Source organism: Dasypus novemcinctus, chromosome 11 (genome assembly GCF_030445035.2).
Source record: "Dasypus novemcinctus isolate mDasNov1 chromosome 11, mDasNov1.1.hap2, whole genome shotgun sequence".
NCBI lineage: Eukaryota > Metazoa > Chordata > Mammalia > Cingulata > Dasypodidae > Dasypus > Dasypus novemcinctus.
Window position 1 is genome coordinate 11,056,621 of NC_080683.1, and position 20,901 is coordinate 11,077,521.

The window sequence follows — 20,901 nt, forward strand, 5'->3', positions numbered from 1 at the left end:
TCTGCTGCTGACTTTAGTTTTAGCTGGTTCTTTGAGAGAAATTCTTGAGATTACCCAGCTTAGTTGGTCTTGTAATGATTTATTCACTGGGTTAAACACATACCTTATAATCTTATAGTAAACATTTATCTTCAATCTTGTTTATTTTTCAGGAGTAATTGGCTGTGGATACTTTGATCCTTGTAGAAAGTTCAAACCTGAAATATGTGAGTTGATTTTGAGTTTAGTCTCAACAGGCAGAGTGCTATGGCAATGGACTAAGGTACAGAATGGTCTTTTGTCAATAATAAAAATGTCTACTGTTATTCAGCCTAGTTCTTACTTCATGACTCATTAAGTTATTATAACACCATATGTAGTAGAGTTATTTAGAAAAGATGATTTATGTGTACAAATTGGTTTCTGACATTTTTACCTTCTAGGGAGCAAGTATGATGACTGAATGATGCTTTCCATATGTATGAGATATTACTATAAACCAGATAGGACATCCAAGATAAAACAGAATTTCACTAAAATGTGCACATTGCTTTTCCAATTGTTACTTTGATTTGTAATTCTTTGTTTATTTGTCTGTCTGTCCCACCAAACTATTTCAGACAGTCAGTAAATGTTTATTGACTGAGTGAATACATAGATTGCCATATATTCTTAATTAATCAAGACATAAAGTTTAATTTCTGTGTTTCTCCTACATGGAGGGTGAATTAATAAATAAATGGAATAGGCTAATTTCAATAAACATTTAAGTGTCCTACGGAAAACAGAGCATACCGGTGACCTCAGCCAGATGACTGAAGGCAATACTTGTGAAAAGGAAAAGAAGTATTTGTCTTAGATAAAAACAGGTTTGATATAGTGCCAAAAACTGGTAAAGGAGATAAGGATTAGTTGTCAGTTTGCTGTGCATTCACTAGGCTATTTACACACATCTGGGTAGAAGCTTATTTCTCAAGAAATCTGGAGTGTATCAGCCTTCAGATTCTGCAGTGGACTGGGGGAATTCTAAATACAGAATTATCAGAAGAGGAATTGAGTGTTTTCTATGATATGTTCTTCCACATAGCCTTCTGCAGTGACCATTCCCTTGTATGGGACCCTGCTCCTTGTCAACACAAGGTCTCAGCACTTGCTATTCCTTTTATCTTAAAGACACTCAAAAAATATCTGTTGGGCAAATGAATAAATTGCCAAAATTGGATTGTCTGAGAGAATTTTCTGTGGTAAGATCCATCTACTTTCCAGGGGCCCTATTGTTCATTATAATGTCCTTATATACACATATGTCTGAAAAGCTTTAGCCTTCTGGATGTCTCTCCATCAAAGCTGCTTTCATCATATGTGTATTTACTGGCTCCATTTCCTCATTTTTCTTTACCTTTTTAACCCATTTTGTCAGGTTTTCATTCCCTCTGCTCTCATCAAGGTCATCAAAGACCTCAATTTTGCCAAATCCAAAGGTTAATGTTCTTCTTACTTGACTTATCAGCAGCTCCTTTCCTCTAAATACCTTCTGTATTAGTCAGCCAAAGGGGTGCTGATGCAAGTACCAGAAATCTGTTGGCTTTTATAAAGGGTATATATTTGGAATAGGAGCTTACAGTTACCAGGCCATAAAGTTTAAGTTACTTCCCTCACCAAAGTCTTTTGCCACGTGTTGGAGCAAGATGGCTGCCAATGTCTGCCAGGGTTCAGGCTTCCTGGGTTCTTCTCTTCCCAGGGTTCATTTCTCTCTGGGATCAGTAACTCTGTTTTCTCCACAAGGTCAGCTGTAGACTATCAGGTGAACAGCTCTGTCTCTCTCCCTGGGGCTTCCTGCCTTGTCTAAGGAGCTGTCTCTATTCCTCTGTGTTCTTCTCCTGTGTGTTCACTTCCTGGGCGCCAGCTCAAAAACTCCAACAGCAAGCTCCAACATCAAAACTCTCAACTCTGTCCTTTGCCATGTCTTTTATCTGTGAGTTCCACCCATCAAGAAGTGGGGACTCAATACCCTACTGACATGGCCCAATCAAAGCCCTAATCGTAATTTAATCATGCCCAGGTACAGACCAATTTACGAACATAATCCAGTATCTATTTTTGGAATTCATAACTATATCAAACTGCCACACCTTCTTAACCTAGCTTCAAAGGCAGGCACCCACTCTCTTGGTTTTCCTACAACCTTGCTAGCTACCTTCTTAAATTTGTTCCTCTTTTTACCCTCTTCTAAATACTGTAGTGCACCTGGTCTCAGCTGGAACCTCTTCTCCACCTGCATTCCTCCCCCGTTGGTCTCAACCATACTCAAGGCTTTAAATATCATCTCTTTGCTTATGACTTCAAAATAAGTCCCTGCATCCAGGCCTCTCTGCTTGATTTCAGACTCGTTTTTAAATGCCTAATAGACATCACTGTTTTTATGTCTAATACCCACCTCAAAATCAATATGTCCAAATTAGTCTATTGATTATCCTTAAATATGACCCGCCCTTCAACTTCTTAGTTAACAGCAACATCAGTTGTTCTGCTTCTTGGGCTAAAAACCTGGGTGCCATCCTTGATTTGTCTTTCTTCTCCTACATCCAATCCATCAGCAAGTGTCTCTGGCAGAAATCTATCCCAGTTCTGCACTCTTCTCGTCTTCTCACTGTGAGCTCCCTGATATTTATGTTTTCATCACCTGTCCTCTGGACCATGCAATAGCTTTCCAACTAATTTCTGTGCTTCCTTCTTGCTTTCTTTGTTTTTTACATGGTACTAGAAAATATTTTTAAAAAGTAAATCAGAGAGCATTATTTCTTCTTAAAACCAACAGTAAATTTCCATTCCACTTAGACTAAAACCCAGCACCTTTCTGTGGCCTGTGAAACCCAACCTGAGCTAGCCCCTGCCTACCTCTCTTCCCTCCCGTCTTTCTGCTCTAGTTGCACTGCCCTTCTTACTGATCCTCGAACGGTCCAAGTTTCTCATGTCTCTGGATCTTTATACTTCATTGAACTCATTCTCATCATTCCCAGATCATGCTCTCTAAAATAACCACCCAAGTCCCTATCCCAGTCATTATCCCCTGAACCTACTTCATTTTTGTCATGACTATAATCTTTATATTTATCTGTTTGCTAATAAATATGTTGGTTTTCTATTTTTTTTCGGTCAGTCTCTCCCACTAGAATGGAAGTTCTGCTATGGTTGCATACTAATCTGTCCTAGTCACCAAAGTGGGAGGTAATCAGAAATATTCGCTGATAATGAATCTTCCTCCTCTCCCCCAAATAAACAGCCTCCATTTTATCTTCTATTAACATTTCCCATCTTCATAAACCACTCTTTTTTTAACAAATCAATTTTATCGATACATATTAATAAAGCAGACAGTTCATCCAAAGTGTGCAATCAATGGTATTTGGTATAATCACATAGTTGTACATTCATCACTTCAATCATTATTAGAGCATATTCATTATTTCAATAATAATAATTGTCATAAACAAAAAACAGACAAGAAAATTCTTCACCTCTCAATCTCTCTATGTTTCCCCTACTGTATATAGCTGCTATTTCTTGGCTATTCTTGCACATTTATTTATTTATTAAGCAGTTTAATTGAGATATATTCACATACTATAGGATCTACTTAAAGTATATAATCAATGGCTTTTAGTATAATCACAATGTTGAGCATTCGTCATCACAAAAAATTGTAGAATTATTCCATTACTTCAAAAAGAAAACTCCACACTCCTTACATTGCCTTCCCTAATCTTACGTAAGCACTAATCAAATTTCATCTCTATAAATTGATTTATATTTACATTTTATATAAATGGAAACATACAATATGTTACACCATATATTTGGTTCATAGTAACACAATCATACAGTATTTGTCCTTTTGTGTCTGGCTTGCTTCACTCACATGATTTCCTCCAGGTTCATCCATGTTGTCATATGTTTCATGACTTCATTTCTTCTTACAACTGCATAATATTCCATCATGAGAATGGAAAACAAACCACAGTTTGTTTATCCATTCATCAGTTGATGGATACCTGGGTCGTTTCCAACTTTTGGCAGTTGTGAATAATGCCACTATAAACATTGGTGTGCAGATGTCCATTTGGGTCACTGCTCTCAGTTCATCTGGGTATATACTCAGTAGTGGTTTTGCAGGGTCACATGACAAATCTATATTCAACTTCTTTAGGAATTGCCAAACAGTCCTCCACAGTGGCTATACCATTCTGTATTCCCACCAACAGTGAATAAATGTTCCTATCTCTCCACGTCCTCTCCAACACTTGTATGTTTTTAATAGTAGCTATTCTGATAGGTGTGAAATGATATCTCATTGTAGTTTTGATATGCATTTTCCTAATCATTAGTAATGTTGAACATATTTTTCTGTGATTTTTTTGCCATTTGTATTTCTTTGGACAAATATCTATTCAAGTCTTTTGCCCATTTTAAAATCAAGTCAATTTTTTTTTTATTGTTGAGCTGTAACATCTCTTTATATATCATGAATATTAAACGCTTATCAAACATGTGATTTCCAAATATGTTCTCCCATTGAGCCAGCTGCCTTTTCACCCTTTTGACAAAGTCCTGTGAGGTGCAAAAGTGTTTGATTTTGAAGAGGTCCCATTTATCTTTTTTTTCTTTTGTTGTGTGTGCTTTGTGTGTAAGATGCAAATAACCACCACTTACCACAAGGTCTTCAAGATATTTCCCTATATTTTCTTTTAGTAGTTTTATGTTTTGGCTTTTATATTTAGGTTTTTGATCCATTTTGAGTTGATTCTTGAATAGGGAGTAAGATAAGGGTCCTCTTTCATTCTTTTGGCTATAGATATCCAGTTCTCCCAGCACCATTTGTTGAAGAGTCCATTTTGTTCTTTTAACATGGGCTTGGTAGGTTTGTCAAAAACGAGTTGACTATAGAGGTGAGAGTTTATTTCTGGGCTCTGAATTCTATTCTACTGATTGATGTGTCTATCTTTATGCCAGTACCATGCTATTTTGACCACAGTAGCTTTGCAATATGTTTCAAGGTCAGGCAGTGAAACTCCTCCCATGTCACTCTTCTTTTTTAGAATGCTTTTGACTATTTGGGTATACTTTCCCTTCCAAATGAATTTGGTAATTGCCTCTTCTATTTCTGTAAAGTAGGCTGCTGTAATTTTGAATGGTATTTCATTAAAGCTATAAATCCATTTGGGTAGGATTGACATCTTCATGATAATTAGTCTTCTATTTCATAAACATGGAATGGCATTCCATTTGTTTAGGTCTTCATTGATTTCTTTTAGCACTGTTTTGTAGACAGACAACTCTTTTAACCCATTCAAGCCTTTTTTTTTTTTATCACTTTGCCTTTATGCTAGTTTATATAACTTAAAAGAAGAAGCAAGTGAGAAAAGGAAGAAGGTGAGGAAAATGAAAGGAAAATAGAAGAGAAGGGAAGAAGCAGGTTAATATGTAAAAGAGGGAAAGAAAGGCATTATTGTAAATTCCCTTTAATGATTGTTTCAGTTTCCGTAAGAGGTTTAGTATTGATACAGCCTCATCCTTTTGAGTATTTTTCATATTTGTAACATAAGTGTGTTTTACATTTTCGTGGGTAGAAGGAACACTTAAGTTTGAAATGGAACAAGGAAAGAGGAAAATTGAAAAGTGATTGATAAAATAATACATCTCTTCATTGTGCCTCCCCATGCTACCTGCTGTTTTAACTGACATTGTGAGTTAGCCTGTCAAGAAGTTGGTAGAAATGGTACATAAGTAAATTAGCATTGCTGAGCACAATCTTTGAGTTGAAACAAACAAACAAGCAAACAAAATAAAAAGACTATTTACTTATAGTTGCATGTCAGACTTGTCTGTCAATTTATTATAGATAAACAGATATAAGAAAGTGGGCTGACTGAGTCTGGATCCTCACAGTGAAATTCAGATAATAATAGGCAAATATACTTGTGAAAATTAGAACACATTAAGGACTTTAATCAAAGCAATCTGTAGAAGATAGTCGTTGTTGACCTCAGAATTGAATACTCCTTGTTTTTTCTGCATGACCACCAGTTCACATTCTGTTCTTTTCTGTGACATTTTGCTATATTCACACTAGTAAGGTTAGTAACGATTAGGAATGATAATTCCCACAATTCACATATTTGTTAAGAACTGAAGAGAACTGATTTGGTCAAAGCCAAGCAATGGTAATAGAGCAGGCATTGAAATCTTCATCTAGTGCTTTATTCTTGAATCCAGTGTATTCAAGGGCTTGTGGTCTTTTAAATTCTACACTGCTTTATTTATGTGTTTGTTTTTTGTTTATTTATCAGTGCTGTGACAAAAATATATATATAAAACTTGATCTTGGTTTATTTAATCAGCTTGACTATTTTATCTAGAACAGGACTTGTGAAATAAAATAGTTCTAAAAACAGCTGTCCTTTTACTTTTATCTTTTTAATTGTGGTGACTAAAATTTTTTCATCTCTAGGTGAAGATGCTGCCAACTCCTTCTAAATTTCATTATATCTTCAATCTTCGAGATCTTTCCCGAATTTGGCAAGGAATGTTAACCATAAAAGCTGAGGAATGTGATTCAGTCTCTACTCTCCTGTCACTTTTCAAACACGAGTGCAACAGAGTAATTGCAGACAGGTGTATATTATAGCACTTGATATAAGAAGTTTATACTACTAGATTAAATCTATCTACTCAGATAAATAGAGTAAGGAGTATTGTCTTAATTTACTGTGGAGCTTGTGTAGCATTCATGTCTTTCCCTACCCACCGTTCTTCTTTTTTTAAAAAAATGCTCTAACTTGCCTGAATATTATTTCAACAGCACATCTTTATAAATCACACTTCATTAGAGAGCTGATAAAACTCAGAGGCAAATTTTAGTTGAGTAGAGTTTCTAAAAATTATAAGCTCTGTATAGGTTTTTTCATGGTGAAATCTGGTACTTACATTTAGTCATCTTTCAGAGTCTCAGTTCTTTCCCTCTTCTTTCCTTGATACTGTAAGTCTGAAAAGGACTTTGTGTGCCTACAAACCCAGACAGAGGATGCATCCTCCCCCCGGCCATCCCTTCTACACTCCCATTGCAAGTTTTAGGGACCTTTGACCTCACATAAGTAATTCATCTGTATTTTCTATAAGTGATATTAATTTTACAACCATGTTGCATGGGGTTATGTCCTTCTTATCAAAAGGGAGAGCATGTTTCAGTCCTGAAGGGAGGGAGAAGCAGGGTAAAGGCTGAAGGGAAGTGAAGGGAAGTTGAAACCTGTTCAGTTAGAAGATGCTTCCATATTTTGTGTTTTTACAAATAAATGTTTCTTTCAGATTTATAACTCCTGAAGATGAACAGTGGTTTAATGTTCATCTTACTCATGCAATTGAGGAACACATTAGCCCAGAGATGGTCTCATATATTCTACCTGAACCATACTTTGTAGACTTTCTCCGTGACATGCCTGAACCAACTGGTGAAGAGCCTGAGGATACTGTCTTTGAGGTTCCCAAAATCTATGAATTGGTATTTATTTTCATCTTTTTAATATGTTTTGGACCACCTACCCCACTAGATGCTTTTCTCTGCCTCCCTGCATCCAGACCCACCATGGGATTGCTGTAACATCTGAGTTATTTATGGATTGTAATTTACAGGAATCATATACAAAGAGAAATATTTCTTTCAATGAAATTTAGCAGCAATCCCATTAAAGTAAGGTATAATACAAATATGCTTACCCACAATTACTGCTATTAGTTAATATTGCTTTGAAAGTTCTAGGCAATGTAATAAAACAAGAAAAAGAAAATAGACATAATTATCAGATAGGAAAAAGCACAGAATATCATTATTTGCAGATGATATGATTATCTACTTATATAATCCAAGAGAACTGAAAATCTGTTTTAACTAATAAGAATTCAGTAAGATGGCCAAATATGAAATAAATATAAAACTCAGTAACTACTAATCTCTATACCAGGGTATGGCAAATTACAGTCTGTAGGCCAAATCCATCCTGCTACCCTTTTTGTAGGACCTATGAACTCAGGAGGAATTTTACATTTTTAAATTGTTAGAAAAAAATTTAAAAATTATATTGTGTGTCATGTGAAAATTGCATGAAATTCAAATTTCAGGGTTCACAAATTAAGTTTTATTGGAACATGGCTGTAAATCATTTGTTTACACATTGTCTATGGCTGCTTTTGTGCTTAAATGGCAGAGTTGAATAGTTGCGACAGAGACATAGAGCCCACAAAGCCTATAATACTTACTCCCTGGCCCTTTGAAGAAAAGGTTTGCCAATCCTTGGTGTATGCCAGCAATCGCAAGACAGAAAATGTGACGTGAAAGTATTTCACTCAACAGCAACAAAAATATAAAATAGCTAGGAATAAATGTAATACTACTTTATTTGATTAAAAAGCAGCACATCATTCTTCCTAAATTAATGTATAGGCTTAATGAAATTTGAAGCAAGAAGTCAAAGGGATTTTTTCAAAACAGAAGCACATAAAATGATTATAAAGTTCATGTAGATCAAAGAATTAAATGGGAGAAAACAATTCACAAAACAAAGAAAGTTGGTGAGAATTTATATCTAAAAGAAACAAAGACTTGTGTATGAACTTATATATATATACTTAATGTCATAAAAATATTAAAAAGTAAATAAAAGCTAAGAAAAACATTGGTTACATTCCAGTGTGAATTACCATGAGTAAGGTTTGGTGCTGGGCTTCTTGAAGGGAAAGATCAGAAATGATTTCATATTGGAAACCTCTAACTTTTGCAGTTAGGCTTCAGGCCTCTGAAAATGGAGGTAAGTCAAAGTGGATTAATATATGTGAAATCGCTAGAAATCCAAAGTTGGTTTTTTTTCAGAATTACTTTTGAGTACCATTATAATTATTTCTTTGACAAATAGTTTGGATCTCAATAAATGTTATTTTTTTTCTCTCTCCACCCCCAGGTACCATCCTTTGACTTTCTGTCTGAAAAACTCCAGTTTTACCAGAGACAGTTCAATGAAATCATTAGAGGAACATCTCTTGATCTAGTGTTTTTTAAAGATGCAATGACTCATCTTATTAAGGTTCTAACTATTCACTATTCACTGATCTAAAAAGAGCACATCAAAGTTCAGTAAATTATATAGATAAACTTTTTGAGATAATCAATTTGTCATATCAGGAAGTTTATAAAAGAATGTACATAGATTGGGTCAGTGCACTGTCTCAGAAAGCCAAGACTTAATTGGAAACCCCTTTTTGAACCAACCTACATGACAGAAAATATTTTTCAAGGGCAAATTGATGATTTCTGTTTCCAGAGTTTTTGGCACACTGAATCAAAGTTTTACCTTCCTGGAATGTAAGCTAGAGAACACTGTGGAGAAGTATTCCTTCTTCACATTATATTTTGATACTATGAGAATCTTTCCCCCTTAGTGGAAAAGCTGACGTTTTGAAAAATACCAGTTTCCTGATTGGTTTACCAATTTTAGACAAACTGAAGGAGAAGAGGGAAGGGAAGTATACAGGACTGGTGAAAAGATAGATGCCAATTAGAGGCAGCACCAAAAAAGAGCCTGGTTTGATTCAAGTCTGCAGGGCTGCAGAAAGGAGTTGTCTACTGGTACAACTGGTTGACTGAAAAGGAGTTTCTCTGGGGAGTGAGACCAGGGAGTAGGGAGATTTAATAAAGAGGAGGTAGCTAGCTGTGTATTTATTCTGTGGTTCTCTTCCACAAGCTTGGTGACTTTCCAGATGATTTAGGGCTATTTTCACAGTCGTCCACTCAACAAGTAATTATTGAACACTCACGTGGCTAGGTCTTGGGGGTCTGGAACTCTATTCTAGGTGCAGGACCATATAAGTGATTAATGTATTTAAAAGTATATGAATGAAGTCCTTATAATTAGTAATAAGATTTCGACAACATTCTTTCATAATTTGTAACAAAACATCTCATGACAATGCAAGGTGTTGGTGGAGGGTTGATGTATAGGACCCCGGTATGATGTTATGCATGTTTGCTTTGTAAGTTAACAAATTTTACTATACACTTATTGTTTATGTATGTTCATATATAAATTATATAAAGGTAATAGTAATAGGATGGGTTGGGGGAAAATACTTTGGTTGTAGTAATATTTTGACAATGCTCTTTAATCATTAGTTAAAAAGGTTTAACAACTATGCAAGGTATTGGTGATAGGGTGAGTTATGAGAATCCTGTATTATGTTATATATGTTTATTTTGTAAGTTCACAGCTATTACTATACACTTACTGATTATGTACATTTACGTATGAGTGGTATATTTCAATGAATTAAAAAATATTTTAAAAAAGGAAAAAAAAAAAGCATATGAATGAAGTCCTGATACGTACAACAACATCGATGAACCTTGAAGACATTATACTGAGTGAAATAAGCCAGGCACAAAAAGACAAATATTATATGATCTCACTGATAGGGAAAATTAGAATGTGAAAACTCAGAGTCAGAATCTAGACTATAGATTACCAGGGGACAGGGTGGGGATAGAGGATGGGAATTTAAGGGTTAGGGTTAAAATGTACAGGGTTCCCATTTGGAATGATGGAAATGTTTTGGTAATGGATGGTGGTAATGGTAGGACAACATTGTGAATGTAATTAACAGCACTGAAATATATATATCTGAATGTGGTTAAAAGGGGAGATGTTAGGTTATATGAATGGTAATAATGAAAGTTTTAAAAAAAATCTATGGAACTGCATTACACAAACAGTGAACCCTAACTTAAAGCATGGACTATAGTAAATATGCTTGCATCAGTTGTAACAAATGTTCCACGCCAAAGCGAGGTGTTAATAATAGGGGGTATATGGAAATCCTGCATTTTATGCATGATTGTTCTATAAACCCACAACTTTTTTAGTAAAGAAAAAAAGTATACTGATATAATTTAAACATACCAAGGCATTGTTACTGATTTGCCACCCGTAAAACGTGCATTTAAAAAAAAAAAGCTTTTTAGTAGTAGTAATGGATTTAGTCATCCATCTGGCCTTTCTTCCTAATCGGTGGCATTGATGTAAAAGATGGATTTTTGGCAATGACTTTAACTGGTATAAAATTTGAAACACAGAATGTGATTTCCTCACTGAGGAAATCAGCCACAGAGAAACAATTCACAGGTCTAAAAGCTGTCTAAGTTTTGGTTTTTGTCTTTTTTTTTTTTTTTTTACTTATGACCCTCTCTTACCACTATAAGTAGAATTTTGGTACTCTAAAAATTTTTTTTGTTGTCAGGATATGATTGAGTAGTATTTGCAATAGAGCTAGATGTCTACAAATTCAGTGTATTAGGCAATAAATAAAAAAGCCAACAGTTTAGAACTTCCTTCTTGCATCTTCTGCAGATTGAGATCAGCTGCACTATCTATTGAGTCTAAACACACACACACATACACACAGAATAGTTTTGAAATAGAAGATGGTAAAGCCAATTTATTCTCTTTTCTCATTATGTAAATATAGACAGACAAGTTAAGAATTTGAATTGAAAAAATCAATACGAATCTTTAAAATTTTAAATTTTTTAAATCCTGAGATATGCCATTGCAAGGAAAAAGTCTAATGTAGTCTAGAAAAACATGGTCAAACTTTGGCCCCATTTAGTTCAGGAAAATGTAAACATTTACATTCTATTTTCAAATAAATCCTATTTTATTTCAAAACAGATTTCACGAATAATTCGAACATCATGTGGAAATGCATTGCTGGTGGGTGTTGGTGGTTCTGGAAAACAGAGTCTTTCAAGATTGGCCTCTTTTATAGCAGGATATCAAATATTCCAGATAACATTAACCAGGTAGGATAAAATAAAACATGTCTCAGTCCCTCCCAAGGGTAACCATATCCTGACTTTTAAGCCCACTGATTAGTTTTGCCTATTTTTGAACTTTATGTAAATGAAATCATACAGGATTTAGCACTGTGTAAGTGAGATTCATCCATGTTGCCACATGTAGCAATGAATTTGATCATTCTTATTGCTATATAATGTGTCATTTTATTAATATTGCCACAATTTATTTATTCATTGTACTGTTGATAAACCTTTGTCCCCCATCCCCTAATTTTTGGCTGTAACATAAAGAGCTGCTATGAAAATTCTTGGGCATGCCAGGTATACTCCTAGAGGCAGAATTGCTGGGTATAGGGGTATACATATGTTCAGCTTTAGTTATCTGCAAAACAGTTTTCCAAAGTGGTTGGTCCAGTTTACACTTCCACCAACAGAGCATGAGCTTTTCCAGTGCTCCTTGTGGGTCTTTGGTATTGTGAGTCTGTTTCATTTTAGCAATGCTGATGGGTATGTATGAATAGCTCATTGTGGTTTCAGTTTGCATTTACCAGTTGGATAATGATGTTGAGTACCTTTTCACCTCTTAATGGCCATTTGGATAGCTTTTTCTGTGAAATACCAATTCAAGTCCTTTGCCCATTTTTTCGATTGGGTTGTGATTCTTTTTCTTATTGGTTGTTAGGAATTCTTTATGTATTTTGGATAAAATTCCTTTGTCAGAGTATGTATTGCAAATATCTTCTTCCAGTCTTTGAGTCATCTTTACACTTTGTTAAACAGACTCTTAATTTTAATAAAACTCAGATTATCAGGTTTTTGCCTGTATGTTTAACGCTTTTTGTATTCTGCCTAAGAAACTTTGTTTACTCTGAGATCATTTATAAATACAATTCAGTGCTTTCACATTCAGAACTATAACCCACCTGGAGTTTATTTTCTTATAAAATATGAAGTAGGGGTTAAGATTATTTTTCTAAATATAGACATCCAGTTGAGTCAGCTCCATTTATCAAAAAGATCATCTCTTCGCTGACATATCACAGTGTCATTTCTGTCACACATCACCTGGTCATATATATGACGATAGTCTGTTCCATTATTTTATTTATCTTTCTTTGCCTTTTACCCACTGTTCTAATTACTAAAGCTTTTTAATATGTCTTGATATTTGGTAGTGATATATGTTGTTTTTCAAGATTGTCTTGACTATTTGGCCCTTTATATTTCCACATAAATTTTAGATTACTTTGTCAATTTACACACACACACACACATACACACATGATACCACTCTATCAAATCCTTAGAACATAAAAATTTAACAAGAAAAAAAATCCCAAAAAATTAACAAGATACAATTTAAAAGAACATTAAAAAAGCATCAGATACCTAGGGATTAATTTAATTAAAAATTTAAATTAATTGCCAACATTTAAAAATTGGGAGGTTTCGCATTTTTAAAAAGCATGTTTTTGACTTGTCTTGAAGTAATTGGACATGTAGCAACATTGGGTCAACCTTCCCAACTGACTGGAGCTGAGCAGTGGTTGTCTAAGGCTGGTACATGCAAATGCAACTCTCCAGAGACCCCATTAGTTGCCCGTGTCATTGACTTACTTATCAGGACTTACATATGATACTTGAGGAAGTGTCTTGCCTTATTTTTATATATCATATCGCCTTTGGTAGCACATAGACTTAGCAGGAAATAGAGGAAGCAGAAAAACAAAGACCAAGATCTTCTCTTTTCATAATTTTTAACCATATAATTAAAACATTTCTATTATTTATACCACATTGCATAATACCTCTTTTTCGTGTAGGCTTGTTCTGTATCTAGCCAGTTAGTGAGCTGTCCAAATTACCACTATATATAATTTATCTCCAATTTTATTTATAATTAATAATGCATTTCTCAGTAGTCCAAACTCATTCAAATTTCAGATAAGTTTCCAATATTATCCTTATATTTACTTGGGCAAAATCTGTTGTTGAGAACTGTCAGATTGCAGGGACTAAGAAGTTCATTTCCCTATTCCCAATTACTCCTCATAGACGACTTCTGGTAAATTCCCCATTTCTCACTTCCACAGTTAAATAAAACATATTTGTTTTGAAAGATATTATATAGCTATTTAGTGGTAATCTCTGTTTTCTAGCAGGCACTCTGACTTATTATCTATTGGAGTAGGTACAGATTATTCTCTAATTATCATGGGTTGTAGTATTGTGTTTTGAGATAGATTATGATATTTTTTTAATGTTAAATTTTCTATCACTTTTCTTTTAGATCTTATAATGTGACTAATCTAACAGAGGACTTAAAATTCTTATACAGAGTTGCTGGTGCTGATGGAAAAGGCATCACCTTCATCTTTACAGACAATGAAATAAAAGATGAGGCATTCCTAGAATATCTTAACAACTTGCTATCTTCAGGGGAGGTAGGTCTCAAAAGTAGAGAAAAAGCTCTAACATCATATTTGAATAGAAAAAGCAGCAACCCTCCAGAAGTGGGGCCATTTAGCACACATTTTTTTTAAAGATTTATTTTATTTATCTCTCTCCCCTTACCCCCCATTGTCTGCTCTCTGTGTCCATTCACTGTGTTCTTCTGCATCTGCTTGCATTATCAGGTAGCACTGGGAATCTGTGTCTCTTTTGTTGTGTCATCTTGCTGTGTCAGCTCTCCGTGTGTGCAGCACCAGTCCTGTGCGGGCTGCACTGTTTTTATGTGGGGCGGCTCTCCTTGAGGGGCACACACCTTGTGCGTGGGGCACCCTTACGTGGGGGCACCCTGTGTGACATAGCACTTCTTCTGCGCAGCAGCACTGTGCGTGGGCCAGCTTACCACAAGGATCAGGAGACCCTGGGGATCGAACCCTGGACCTTCCATATGTAGACAGATGCTCTATCAGTTGAGCCATGTCTGTTTCCCCACATTTTTTATTTAGAAAGAGATTTACTAAATTTTGGAAAGTTCTTCTGAAATTAATGCTGCCCACCTCCAGATGTTTTTTTTTGTTTTTGTTTTTGTTTTTTTATTTCTCTCCCCTTCTCCCTTTCCTCAGTTGTCTGCTCTCTGTGTCCATTCGCTGTGTGTTCTTCTGTGACTGCTTCTATCCTTATCAGTGGCACCGGGAATCTGTGTTTTTTTTGTTGCATCATCTTGTGTCAGCTCTCTGTGTGTGCGGCACCATTCTTGGGCAGGCTGCACTTTCTTTCGCACTGGGTTGCTCTCTTTATGGGGCACACTCCTTGCGTGTGGGGCTCCCCTATGTGGGGGACAACCCTGCGTGGCAGGGCACTCCCTGCGCGCATCAACACTGCATGTGGGCCACTCCACACAGATCAAGGAGGCCCAGGGTTTGAACTGTGGACCTCCCATGTGGTAGGCGGATGCCCCATCCATTGGGCCAAGTCCGCTTCCCCCACCTCCAGATGTTTTGTATGCTTTGGTCCATTTCAAATATGGTTCCTTACCTGTCTCTTCAGTCTTCAAATTGATCTTATAATTTATTTTAGGAGAAACAAAGCATTCCTCTATCTCTATTTTCACCTATATCCACAGTTACAATAGGAATATAGAGTGGCTGTGAGTTACATTAGTGGTAAGAAGACATTTGCATCAACACATCTGATACTACTTATGTCAGTACTTCTATGACCACTCCCACATTTGGTGCTTCATTTGAATGACTCATGAGACGCAGCGTACAGTTGTACTCATGGCTAAGATTTATTATAGTAACAGAGTAAGAATATACAATGGAATCCAAAAGGCACATCAGGAGGAATCTGAAGGAATCCATGTGTAGGCTTCCAATGTTTCTGCAAAGGGGCCATACAGACTGTTCTCTCCCTCCAACAGTGAGATGTAGAAGCCTGTGTGAGACTTCCAGTGGTTTTATTGGAAGCTGGTTGTACAGTCATGCCCTCCTAGGCTACAACTGCCAAAATTCCAGACTCCCAGAAGGAAAGCAGGTTTTCACCATATATCATATTATTTGTAGCAACGGTCTAGGCACAACAGAATGACTTTATCAGTTATGGAGGTAACAGTCCCAAAACCAAGTTCCCAGAGGCCACCAAGGGCCAGCACTGCAAGCATGTCCTTCGAGGAGCAGGCCTGCTGTATTAACTCTTTCCTGCACAACAATATATACTGATGCTTTATTGTGTACCAGCTAGTTAAGTATCACAGAGCCTGAGTTAGGAGAATGACACTGAAGAATAGAGGGGCATCACTGGACTTTTTGAAGAGATGATTGGAGTGGTGAAGGTGATAGCTTTTTGGTGATAACTGTTTGAGCAAAAGGAAATATAATTTGGTCATTACTCAGCTGATCAATAGAAAGTGGCACTCATAGTAATAATCACTGACAAATCAGGGATATAACTGTGGAGACATAGAAAGAAAACATCTAAAAATGATATATAAAGAATATATTTTAAAAGATGGTGTATACATAAAAAGAACTAGATTTTGGCAGTGAAATAACATGGGGGAACTCTTAAAGTATAGAACAGGTTGTTGTCTATTCCTCGAAGATCTCCAATTTGTTTGCTCGAGATGAAATGGATGAAATCACTCAAGGTCTGATATCAGTGATGAAACGGGAGCTGCCTCGCCATCCACCTACCTTTGATAATCTGTATGAATACTTCATTTCGAGATCAAAGAAGAACTTGCATGTTGTTCTCTGCTTTTCTCCAGTGAGTTTTCATTTTATTTAAATCTATGTAAGAGGAATTGTTTATTTAGATGTACTTAGTGTAACTTCTCTGAGTAGATGATTTGCTCAGAAGCTAACATTTGTAACTGAGTTATAATTAATACCTCACTACCACCACTCTCTACTGACCAAACTTTTATACCAAAGTGTGATAATTTAAAATATTCATATTATTAGAAATTACAGTATGGACGACATTTTCATTAATTACCTAGATATATAGGTTCTTTGAATTGGTGATATAATCTTGTCTAGCTCCACCTCCAATATGGACATATCATCTAAAATGTCCTTCATATGGGTTTGATTATTTCCAGCTCACTGTGCTGCCCAATATAGTAGCCATTAATCCTATTTTTCTATTTAAATTTTAGTTAAAATAAAATAAAAGTAAAAATTCAGTTCCTCAGTCATACTAACTCCATTTTAAGTGTTCAGTAGCCACATGTGGCTAGTGGCTACCATATTGGGAAGCACATGTATGGAACATTTCCATCATCACAGAAAGTCCTGTTGGACAGCACTGCTCTAGGGTATCCCAGTAATTTATAAGGTAGCCTGCCTATTATTTAGATAGTGTAATTGCCAGAAAGCTCTTCATTACAATGAATTGAATTTTGTCCCGCTGTACTTTTCCCTTCTGATTCTTTCCTGAAAAATGTACCTAAGTACCTCTCCTACATGAAGTTTTACAGATATTTGGAGAACTCTTTTACAGACCCCCAAGCTGTGTCCATTTTAGACCAAACATCTCCTGTTCCTTCAGCTGTTTACACTTGTTATAGTGTCTAGGACTTTGTCCTTGTTATCTCTCTCTAGAAAAGTTCTAGGTTGTCAATTTCCTCTTAAAAGGTATCTTCTAGACTGGAACTCAACTATATAGACATAATCTTAAGGCAGGGAAGAAAGTGGAAATATCTCCCCTTCATCAGGACACTTAATTTATATACTGATATGCCCAAAGTAGTTGATTTTTAAAAAAAATGTGTGAAGTCATACTGTTCGCTGAGAATGCATAAACCTAGTAGTGGATGTTCTCTCTAGCCAATATATAATCCCTTTTGTTTATAATGCTTTTTTAATTTGCCATCAATAGGTTGGTGAGAAGTTCCGAGCCCGTTCTTTGAAATTTCCTGGTTTGATATCAGGCTGTACCATGGACTGGTTCAGTCGCTGGCCAAAGGAAGCTCTGATTGCTGTGGCCTCCTATTTCCTTTCAGGCTATAATATTGTCTGTTCTAATGAAACTAAAAGACAGGTTGTAGAAACAATGGGCCTCTTTCATGATATGGTTTCAGAGAGCTGTGAAAATTATTTCCAAAGGTAAGTAACATTACATACGCATGAAAGCTACAGAACCACTAAGTGCATTCCAAAGAGGAATTAGTTACATGCGTTCAAAGACTCATGTTGATAAGTCCCAGCTGCACTTAGATTTTTCTTGCTTTGATTTTCTAGTGATTAGGTATTGAGAAGATGATAAATAAATGAGATTTAAAAATTAGCCAGTGTCCACACTTCAATAACCCTTTTCCCTCCAGACCCCAAAGTAACAGATGCTTAATGGATCACTTTCTTTAATTTGCTCAATTTTATTTTGAAAATGACTTAACTAATTCATTATAAATTGTTTAAAATTCATTTCTTGTTCAAATGCATTATTTATTTTGATTAAAAAATACACTGTTTTAAAGTTTCTTTATTGCCTTATGGTAAGGGAACATTTAGGTTTTTCATGCCTAATAATTATGAAACAAAATTTTAATTGACTGTTGGAAAGTATACTTACCAAAAGCATTGTTCGTGTGCATTATGTGAAAGCTGGTCAACAGTTAAAAAAAAATATCATTTTTTCCCCAAAGCATGATAATGACCGTGTGTGATTGACAAATGTGGATAAAGGGCTAACATTGATCTCGAGCAGTGGGCTCCTTCCATAGATTTAACTGATGGACTTCAGGGAGTGCAGAGCCCCCCAGAAAGGTTATGCCTATTTTTCTGCATACATAATTTGGGTAGCAAATTTGTCAATATTCCAGGTGTCCATACCTCACAAAAGTTTATCTATCTCTTACTCTTTCCTTTACTTAAAGCCATACCCAGACCACCTCTCTTAAAGAATTCAAGATAATTTCTCAAATTCTCTGTGTAAATCATTGTGTATTAACTTTTACTCTTAGGAAGAATTTCTTTTTAAATTAACTTGAAGTTTTCCTGCTACTTTCATCTGTAGAGATAATATTTTACCTTCTTTTAGCTGTGAAAAACTCATTTTTGAAATTTTGAGTGTATTTTCCAAATTTTTCATATCCTCTTAAGTTTAGAGGTTTATTCTGCATTTAATATTTATATATTACTTTAATGATGGTCACATAGATGCCCAAATCTTGGGAAAAAACTTTGAATGTTAAAAGTTCTTCAGAATTCCTAAAGTGAAAAAATTATATAAAAGGTAAAGTAATTTTACAGAATGCAAAGAGCTCTTTTTTGACTTGGGTTTCTTGTATGTAAAATTATTCCTTTTATTTATTTCTATTGTTAAATATAACTACTACAATAAAGTCCATAGTGGGTTAGAACATTTGGGTCAAGTGTAGCTCCCTTGATTTCAACGAAGTTCCAGTAAATCAGGGAGAGACTGGTTTTCACCTTTGTAAGCCCACCTTGTTGGCCTTTGGCAATTAAGAGGTGTGTAGTCAATATAAGTTGAATGAAATCAGATCACAGCATTAAGTTCATATTAATAATTAATCCCTAATACTTATCAAGAGCCTTAAAGTTTACAAAGTGTGTTGTTCACATACGTTATTTTATTTGATCCTCGCAAGATACTGTTTGGCATAGTGCAGAGATTCTTTTCTCCATTTTCGAGAAGAGGAAGCAGATAAGGGGCAAATAAAAAACTCAAAATCCTGTCAAACAGGGATGAAAGTGTTCTTTCTACCTTACTGTTAGGGAAACCATTCACAATTCCTGCCAGTCTGCTAATGAATTGCTCTGATTTCACAATGGGAAGTGTATGTAGATTTTATGGGGGGTCCCCAAAAATAACACATATGAAGATAATTTTTATGTCCTACTTTCAGATACCGCCGAAGAGCACATGTGACTCCTAAATCTTATCTCTCTTTTATAAACGGCTATAAAAACATTTATAATGAAAAGTTGAAATATATTAATGATCAAGCTGAACGTATGAATATTGGTAAGAAGAATGGAGTCCCCCTTTTTAGGGCACGTTTGATAATGATCTCATTATTTTATTGGTGGATATTGTTGAGTTTGATAGAAAATTGCAAACTTTATTGTTAGTAGTGGATAATCCTGAGGGATACATGTAAGGACCCTTTAACCTGTCAGGAAACTCTGGGCAGAAGAAAACCAAAAGAGGTGGCCTGTTTACTTTCTAGCACCATTTTCCTCATCTTTTCCGATTCTGGGCCCACCCTCTAGGGGAGTGAGCCTCCGCAGTCAGTGAGTGGCTGCTTGCACATGGTCTTCTGTGAACACTGGTGCTCTCCATTTTTGGTCTGATGATTTTCCTCAATTTGTATAAACTTTGCCATGTGAATGTTTTCTAAGCTTGTTCTGTTGTTTCCTCACGGCTCACCTTCTTGCAGCCGTTCTCTGTGATGCTTCAGAATGGGTGGTATGCTGAAGCTGGCTGATTATTACCTTTTCAGGAGTTTTATTGGCTGGTTATTAAACACATTCTCTATTAAAAATTAAACCATATAAAGTTGTGATTAAATAAAGTAAATTAAAATAAAGGCAATAAACACACAAAACTCATTGATTCTTAATTGTTTTTATTGCATTTTATATTAGTGTTCTTGAAATTGTGTCTATTAACTCTGTATGGTGGAAATATCATATAATGGTGTGGTACTGAGCACCTCTTGGTAGCTTGACATCAATCATAGTGGGAGTGTTTACACCATGGAAATTGACAAACACATAAAGCAGTGATTTTCCACCCAAGGAGAACCAAATGTTAAACATTTACCAAACACACCACTGTCAAGAACACAGAAGGAATGTGAGAAATTCAGTCAAGCAGTTATTTTTGCTCTATAATATTGAAAGCCGCAGGGCCAGTTTACACCAGTTTTAGCAATTATTTTCATTTTATAGCAGAGAAAACCGCAAAACGTTAATATATCATCTGCCTCAGTTGCCAACACAGCTACAATAAGATTCAAAGAAAGGCAAAACATGGTAGTTATAGACTTTTTATAAAGCTGGAGAAAGAATACATTTGTCCAATCAGTTTCCTGGCTAAAATAATTT

At 35.5% G+C, this 20,901-nt stretch overlaps 1 protein-coding gene across 1 annotated transcript in view; it reads left to right on the plus strand.

Moving 5' to 3' along the window:
• DNAH8 (dynein axonemal heavy chain 8) overlaps nt 1–20,901 on the plus strand; it is a 467,072-nt gene that overhangs the window by 325,919 nt on the left and 120,252 nt on the right. The window contains exons 62-70 of the mRNA XM_071218442.1: nt 153–262; nt 6,488–6,651; nt 7,342–7,534; nt 8,988–9,110; nt 11,748–11,878; nt 14,166–14,319; nt 16,427–16,591; nt 17,708–17,934; nt 19,698–19,816. Coding sequence (XP_071074543.1) covers nt 153–262; nt 6,488–6,651; nt 7,342–7,534; nt 8,988–9,110; nt 11,748–11,878; nt 14,166–14,319; nt 16,427–16,591; nt 17,708–17,934; nt 19,698–19,816 — 1,386 coding nt within the window. The remainder of the gene's footprint in view (nt 1–152; nt 263–6,487; nt 6,652–7,341; nt 7,535–8,987; nt 9,111–11,747; nt 11,879–14,165; nt 14,320–16,426; nt 16,592–17,707; nt 17,935–19,697; nt 19,817–20,901) is intronic.